General features: G+C 38.8%; 1 protein-coding gene across 2 annotated transcripts; it reads left to right on the top strand.

Moving 5' to 3' along the window:
• Positions 1 to 1,755: 1,755 nt before the first annotated feature.
• tfb2m (transcription factor B2, mitochondrial) lies at positions 1,756 to 8,370 on the top strand. 2 transcript variants are annotated; one of them, XM_058629801.1, is made up of 10 exons: positions 1,756 to 1,928; positions 2,508 to 2,842; positions 3,646 to 3,829; positions 4,703 to 4,794; positions 5,171 to 5,324; positions 5,526 to 5,674; positions 5,906 to 5,995; positions 6,116 to 6,163; positions 6,836 to 6,984; positions 7,096 to 8,370. In XM_058629801.1, the coding sequence occupies exons 2-10, from the start codon at positions 2,567 to 2,569 to the stop codon at positions 7,283 to 7,285; spliced, it is 1,332 nt and encodes a 443-aa protein (XP_058485784.1). In that variant the 5' UTR covers positions 1,756 to 1,928; positions 2,508 to 2,566; the 3' UTR covers positions 7,286 to 8,370. The 2 variants fall into 2 exon arrangements, with proteins under 2 accessions (XP_058485784.1, XP_058485783.1); XM_058629800.1 differs by having other exon boundaries at positions 2,504 to 2,842.
• The last annotated feature ends 426 nt before the right edge of the window (positions 8,371 to 8,796 follow it).

Raw genomic sequence — 8,796 nt, 5'->3', positions numbered from 1 at the left:
TGTTTCTGTCTGTGAATATTTTACATTCTGTCACGAGTTATCTTTGATCTGTTAGTGATTTACCTTTACTGTCTTTGATCTTCCCTCACAATTAATGATAAAACAATACATATTGTTTTACACATCGAGCGCACATGCAGGTTTAGCAACATCCGCTTTTCAAAATAAAACGTTAAAAAGTGTATCTGTGGACAAACTGCTGAGCATCCTGGACAATGCCAGCCACCCTCTGCACACTGTCATCAGCAGCCAGAGGAGCCACAGAAGCCTCAACAACAGGCTGCTCCTCCCAAAGTACAGGACCAACAGGCTGGGGGACTCGTTTGTCCCCCGGGCCATCAAACTGTACAACTCCTCACTGGGGGGGAGGAGGGCAAACAAAACAAACAGTACGAACTAAACAAACAACTGTCCATAATCACAACTCACTGAAATGTGCAATAACCACAACAATAACAACATAATAACATGTGCAATAAAACCTTAAAGACATGTGCAATAAAACCCTGGGCAATACGGGGTAACTGTAGGTGTGTGTGTACCTATGTGTGTGTATGTATATGTATGTGCATATATGTATATATGTGTGTATATGTATGTATGTATGTATATATATATATATATATATGTGTACATATATATTTATGTTTGTATGTATGTATGTATACATACATACATACATATATATATAGCATGGGTCATTTACGTTTGTATTTTTATACTTTTTAGATTTTTATTTTCATTTTATCTTTATTTTTAGCTTATTTTATTCTATTCTATATTTTATGGTGTTTGGTACCTGGGGTGTTTCTCTTTCCAGTCTCCTGTAAAGTGTGACTCTAATCTTAACAGTGCTGTGTGTGGATGTTGGAGCTGTTAATTTCCCCGAGGGAACCTCCCAAAGTGATCAATAAAGTCGTCTGTCTGTCTGTCTGTCATGCATATGACACAAATCTCAAAATTGGATGTGCTATAACAATAAATTGCTCCATAGTTTCTGACAATGACTTGCATATCTGAGTTCAGGACATGACTACCCATATTCTGAAAATCAATCTGTTTTACTGTATTCACTTTGAGAAATGTCAAATTAAAAGTCCCACATCTGTATCTTCATGGGACAAAAATCTGAAAATGACACCCACTATAAAGATTAATTGCTCTGAGGAAAGTTGGCTGTGTCTAAAAATTATCCTCTTTCCTCACCTTAACATTCTTCACTTCCCCTTAACTCTGGCCTTCAAAATAAGCCACAACAACTTCACAAAACCTCTTGCCCATGGCATAAAAATGATAGCTTACAAAACTTTACAAAAAGAGTTTTTATTCTTTGTCGCTATCGCCCATGTCAACTATACCGCCATGGATACTTCCAGATGCCGCCATAGACCATAGCCATAGCCGCCATACAAAGGAACGTTGAGCCATAATCCATTCAATACAAGCCTATATAGACAGTTATCATAGTTACATTCAAGCATACACAGATGCATCAAAAAACCCATTCCAAAAAAATAGGAGTAGGAGTTTTTGTCACAGAATTTCAAATTAAAACACACATACATATACATACATGTATATTAATATTTATTTTGTTCAGTAATAGTACAGTACATTTAGATACACACTCCATACCAGATGGTGGCGGTAATGCACCAAATCGTTGTTGCGTAAAACCTCAAAAAAGAAGAAGAAGCCATACGACCATGACAACTTCCTCCAGTTGTTTGATTGGTCGTAGCAGATGTCGCCTGTCAGTGACGACAATCAGACGCGCCAGCAACTGCACGAGCGCGGAGGGTTGTGAAAACAAGCAGCGAGGGGTCAGGATGATGGGAGCTCAATGTCACGGAGCGTTACACCGCGGAGAATCACCATGAAACCACTACAGTCGTGAGATAAGGACATTAAAGCTTTTCTGCAAGGAGGTGTGTACACGTTTATTTCCGTGAACCGACACAATTTGTAGAGTAGGTTTTAGTGGAGTTAGCGTACGACTAGCCACCAGGCTAACAACAGTGATTATGTATTAGTCTCGGCAAACTAACACGTTTATTGTACCATGAAGAGTGACTTGTGGTTTGTACCTTTTTGGACAAGGCCTAGTTGCAAAGTGAAGGACAGTGAACGCCTAAACTAACAGATATTAAGGAGTTTACCTGCCCACGTGCTGACATTTCAGACAGTACTACTTTACAACTGTGACATAGACTTTTCCTCACAGAATTGAATGCGGATCCGCTTGGGCATGTTTTAGCAGGAAAAACAAATGTATCACTGATATAACATTAGTAATGATTGCTGTGTTCAGATTATCTTAGTTGGGGCAGTTTGACAGTGAACCAGCATCAGCCTGAAACTGAGGAAGACAAATTCAGCCATAATTACTGAAACATTTTGTAATTGTGCTTTTCATACTCAAACCTGTCCAAATTAATTTCTGTTAACTGTAGTCAAAGTGAATTACTTTTCATCTAAATTTCCGTCGTCCCATTTCTTCCAGGTAGCCTGAGACGTCTTGGAGCAGTTCTTAAATCTCCCGCAACCTCTCTTGTTTAATTTCAAGATGTACAGAACTCTGGTGCTGGTGATGCACCCTGTATGCTGCCACAGCATCAGAAGCAGATCCTGTTTGCATAAAGCAGCATTTGCCCACAGGCGACCCTTTAGCTTCTGTGTTCCTGCGGCTCTTGTGCTTCAAAGAAGGGCCTACAGCCTAGACTCTCTCTCTTCTGGCCCTGGTCGGCCCACACTTGGTTCCAGTTCACAGCAGTCACACACGGAGAGGACGTCCCCTTCTACAGCACTCACACACAGGAATCTGTCGGCTGTGGCTTTACAGGTAGGCAGTTTTCTTTGGTTTTGCTTAACTGTATGTATTAATTCAATTATGTATTTAATGAGGAAGAACAAGGATATATCACCAAATCGACATTTTGACCTACCCCTCATTTTGATAAACAAGTTCTATACATTTGTGCCTGTAACAAACAAATAAACCCTCACCAAATTACCTGAGTCTAGGGGTGGGAACATCATAATACAACATGTGATATCACAATGCAGAGATTCTGTGATAATCAATTACTAGACAATCATACAGCATCTAAGAAGGAAAAGTGCAGGATTAACTGGATTACTGCAATGCTTTTTATGTTGGGATTAGCCTGGCTTCCATCCCTTGTCTTAAATTTGTTCAACATGCTGCTGCACGCATTCTCACAAGAATTCAAAGGCATAAACATATGTCCCCCATTCTGGCATCCCTCCACTGCACCACAGGATCCATTTTCAATCGTCACTGGATGTTTACAAGTGTAACACAGGCCTTGCTCCCCCTTACCTTGCTGACCTACATAAGATCAGATGTTCTTGGCTCTTGAATGCCCTGTTTATGTTTTTTGTTTTTAAATGCTTTATTACAGTACAGCATTCACAACTGCTTTATAAATTAATTGTATTGGAAATAATTTGAATTTTAACTTTTTTTTCTTTTTGTTTTAGGAGAAAATGCCCACATTCATAGAAATCCTGATTTAATGGAATAAATTATAAAACACAAAAATTAATGTTTGAAAAAAAGTGTTTCTCAATATATTTTGGTGTTTTTTTAGTGATTAATGTTTTGTTCATGGTTTTTTTTAGGGCCAAAGTCGTCAATTGTGCCAATATGACTTTCTGGATCTAGGGGAGGTTGATGAAAATTTGCGCCGTGCTCAGTCCGGTAAAAAGAACAGTCGCCTTATTGTGGATCCACACCTGGCTAAACTGGTAACACAACATCTAGAACCAGAGGATGCTAAATGTGTTATCCTTGATTGTAACCCAGGTATGTATTTATTTGTATACAAAAGTTTATATCTACGAAGGTAGACTTAAAAGCATAGTTAAACTTAAGCCTGAGTCACAAAGGCTTGCTCTCACTGAAAACATGGCTGCCATCTAGACCACAAGGAAAGACCACTTTGAGCCACTTATAGGAGAGGTGTATGCAAGATTATTCATTAATTTATAATTTTTTATGTCCGTGAATGAACCGGTCATTGCATGATGACTACAGATCTGTATATAACGAATACGTTTTCGGTTGGATTTTCATGCTCCCATATGCCTCAGGGAAAACAGCACTGGGCTGACTTTATTTCCACACACCGTTAGTAAAGTAACGAGCAGCGAGTGAGTTGTAGTTTGTGTCAGAACAGAGTCTACTAATATCAACAAATGACTGGCTCCCAGTACAACACAGCAGACATGACCACAGTGGTGAGGCTGCAGAACTAATTTAGCCCCTTTTAACAAAAGACTCTCCTCATAAAATCAACACTGGCTCAAATATGCAACATCTTATTAATGAATATGGTTGCAGCTTTATCTCAGTGTTAGACAACCTTCTCAGATGGGGAAACTGGAATGTGTGATTTTGGCAGTGTCCCGGTTGGCAGCCATGTGTTCAGAGACGTCATGCTTCTTTGTCTCAGGCTGGTTCATGGCACAGGGGGTGCACAACTCAGTCAGCACTCACTTTGTGTCAGTACCTCATACCACCACACTTTAAAAAACTTAAACTATGCTTCTATTGAGTGCGTCTGTGCATTATCACACATAAGATGTATTTTTATGATAGATTAATGATTGTCCACAACATGTCATACTTGCCAGTGAAACATCAACTATAAAATGCTGTGTTTTCGTCTGTCTTCAGGTCCTGGGGTGTTGACAAGGTCGCTGTTAAATGCTGGAGCTCAGAGAGTTGTGGCCCTTGAAGGCGATAAGCACTTCCTTCATGATCTACAGGTATCAGAGATTTCAAATAATCAAACTATTTATTTTTATTCCTAACGTGTTTGCATATCAATAGCAATAGAAAAAAATGGCATGTAATTGTGAGTAATTTGGTGGGGAACTTCAATACCGTGTCAATGTTTACATTAAGCACAATGCTATAAAGCAAATATATCGTAATGACCAGGAAGAAAAACATCACAGAAAGGGACATCTACTCCTCAACTATAGAATGGAATTTAGGTTTACTGTGGTACAGTTTGAATGAATATGCTTGCTTCTGGCCAACAAACGACCCAAGGCTTTTAGGCACAGCTCAACCAATCATCTGTCCTTATAATTGCTGTTGGACAAATAAAATATGTTTTTAAAATATGTCATTTTGCAGGAGTTGGAGGGTAATCTCAGTGGTCAGCTGGAGGTGGTTCACTGTGACTACTTCAGAATGGATCCTTTTGGCAAAGGGAACATGAAGCCCCCTGTCACGTCCTCTGAAAAATTATTCACTGATCTGGGAATATCAGAAACCAGCTGGACAGATGGTAAGAAAAAGGGAACACACACACACAAGTTTGTTTCAAGCATTTGAATAGGTTGAGAATAAGAATAGCATAGGGCAGTCAGCACTAATTATGTGTACATTACATGGAAAAAACTGAACTTCAAGATAAGTAGTTGTGTGCATTGTCTAGTGTGTCATTCTTCTAAAGAGTGTGTTCATGTGTGTATGTGACTCTACCTAGACATACCAGTGAAGGTGTTTGGTATCCTGGCCCCGCATCAGGAGCGCAGCATGCTGCTGAAGACGGTTTATGCTTTGTTTGAAAGGCTGTCTGTCTACAGATACGGAAGAATAGAGCTCAATTTCTTCATCAGTGAGATGGAATACCTGGTAAAAGAGTGACTGCCTCTTACATTTTTAAGTGGGGTTGTTTGTGCATTCCATCCATTTGACTTGACCACTTTACCTTGTTGTTAAACTGTCTTTTCTAACAGGAAAACAGCATGTGGTTTTGTCTGTGTGACGATAAAGTTTTAACATCTATCCTCACACATTCTGTCAGCTCAGATTTACACTTCTTTATCTAACTAACTATCTGATATCTCTGTATGTCTCTTTCAGAAATTGATGGCACGTCCAGGTAACATGTTGAACTACAGAGCCTTCAGTGTCCTCTGGCAGATGGCCTGTGATATTGAACTATTACACAAGGTATGAGAGAGGTTGGCAAAAAAAAGAAAAAACCAGTATGTCTGGGATTTAAACTGTAGTTTCACATTGAAAACATAGAAACCTTGTTATATCACACACTCCTCATTGTTGTCTTTGCAGGAGCCAAGGGAGTCATTTGTGATGTCAAAATCTAGTAAAAAAGGAAAGGTAAGGAAGAGCGCTAATACAATAATTGTTACTCCTGGACAGGTCATGTGGAAAGTTTTCAGACCCCTCACTTTTGCAGCCTCATGCTAAAATATAAAATCTGGTTGATAAACTTCCTTTTGTATTTAAGAGGCCACCATGAAACATTTTTGGAGACTTTCCCAGGTCCAATACCTCCGACTCTGAATGTTGTGCCTTCAACTTAATGGCATATTTATTGCTCATGTATAGTCATCTGTCAAGTTCTCTTTAAAACGTATCGTGTTTTTTTAAAAGGCTGTCTTTTGCCTGCTATTGAACATAGATGCTTCTGGTTCAAATGATTTAACATTACCGCTCATATTCTTCCATCCATCCAGTGCAGGGCAGAGTTCAGTTTATGACATGGTGCTATTGGAAGAAGTTGTAATAAATTACCCATTGTTTCCCCAAATTTCATTCAGCAGTGACACTACTGCTGCTAGACTATTGAGCACCAGTGCTAAAATCTTACATGATCATTGATATGAACTAAAATTAATCATTTAAAATGATTATTAGACCATTTAACTTAAAATTATTTTGATGAACAAATGCGAGAAAATAAGAGAATATGAGAAGGAGGTAAAAGCAGTAATAATTGGTGTAATACAATGTCTTGTTCCTCCATCCTTCACATGTTTTTTCCCTCAGATTCCCAATGATCACATGTGCCTGGTGCGTCTGCGTCCAAGGGCTGATCTGTTCTCTGGAGGCCTCACTCCCTCTAATGCTTCAACTCTGCTGATGATGGTCAAACAGTGTCTGGCTAGGAGGAAGGTCAAGCTCATTGACCGATTGAAGTAAGTAGTAGACATGCAGACAAAAAAATGTGTCATTTCCTGATAGCAGTTAGTAACAATTGTCAAATAAACCAAACATCTGCCTCTTTGGTGCTTTTTCCCCCTCCATAGCCTGTGGTCACCGGATAGTGGGAGTAAGCTGTTATCTGAAGTGGGAATGCCGGATGACATTCTGACGGGTTACGTTTATCCAGAGGAATACCTCCAACTGTTCCAGTTGATGGACAAGAGCAAGCAGTTTACACAGAGCTGGCTCTATGAGGAGATTCTGGAGAACACACAGAGGGAAGGTTGGGGGTAAAATCCATGGTCACATGAAGCGAATCATGAAATTACATCACAAAAATGTACATACATACTCATATGTATAACAACGGTATAATCTTAAAATAAAAGATGTGGTACCATTTGGGACATGCATAGAAATTGTTATTTAATTTGGCACAGCCTGGACTGCACAGCCTGAAATTATGAAAAGAACCAGGATTCCCCTGAATCAAGATTTGAGTCAAATACTATATCCAAGATGGTTTATTTTTGGCTTTACGTTAGGAGTACCCTGGAGGTCTGCGACCCATAGCTTGGCAGTTTGTGAAAACATTTGCAATAAATTATGTTTATATTGCCTTATCAGGGAGGACAACAGGGAAGGAAATATTCAGACTTCTGGATGCTTTCATGACTGAAAGTGAGACTGAGCTGGGAACATTTAGTGGGGTTACCGCACATATAAAGATAACCCGAATATAATTACTTCACAGTTTATCAGCAAACCGATATTTTCCATCGTTTTTATCTCAGCTGTGTCTGCACTTTATTTTTTATGAATTAATAAAGTCTGTTTTATCAACTCTCCAGGGAGATTGATACCTCGACATGACACACTGTTGTATCAATTTAAAGTGTGATAGCTCTTTTGTAGAAAAGTTTTGCAGCGGCCTGGTGGGTGTTAATGAGAGATGAAAAAACACAACGCGGGGGGGGTTCTTTGAAAACTTTATCTTCTGTAAAGGTTCCTTTTTGTAAGCAATCCACTTTCTATCATGAGAAAGAAATAAAGGTCTTCAAGTAGCTAAACCATTTAACACAAAATGGCAGCATGTCCAAGGAGGCTATAAAATGTGTCATGTAACAATTCAGCATGTATCTCATGGTTATTTTCCAAACTTACATCTTGAGGGGATTATTAGTGCAGTAACTGCACCGCTGACAGGATTGTTCAAAGAATTCAAGTTTTTCACTGTATAGATTTGTGTAATTTTTGCATTTTCCTTGTGAATGCATAATCTTTGTACATGTTTAAAAATGTTATGTCTCTAAGAAGAGTATAAGCTGTGTGTCTTATAATATTTAAACAAATGAATAAATCAGAGTTTTGACTGTTGAGTTGATGTAGAAATTTATTTGATTTGACTTGTTTTACTCCATGCTTGCACCATAGGTGCTCTGCTTAATAGGTGGAATACAAGTGGGTTAGTGGATACAGTGAAAATTGGCCAAATTGCTGGGAAGCAATACATCTGTACAAATACACAGTATACTGTAATACAGCTCTTTAGAATGTGGCTGGGTGCAGCTACAAACTACAACTGCAGCTAATTTTCATTTACAATTGTAGTAATCCCATATTTTTGGACCTGTATATTTATATTTGTAGAAACAATGGATTTGACCACAGATTTACCTCCACGTTTGAAACTGTTCAGTCCAATAGATTTGGTTAGCATACCATTTGGTAGCATCTCATAAGTGGAGGAAGGAACCTGTAGTACATTACCATGGAAAGTATAGTATAGGGACAAATTAATACTA

The sequence above is a fragment of the Solea solea genome, chromosome 5, assembly GCF_958295425.1.
Source record: "Solea solea chromosome 5, fSolSol10.1, whole genome shotgun sequence".
Lineage (NCBI taxonomy): Eukaryota > Metazoa > Chordata > Actinopteri > Pleuronectiformes > Soleidae > Solea > Solea solea.
This window is presented reverse-complemented; position numbering and strand designations above follow the sequence as displayed.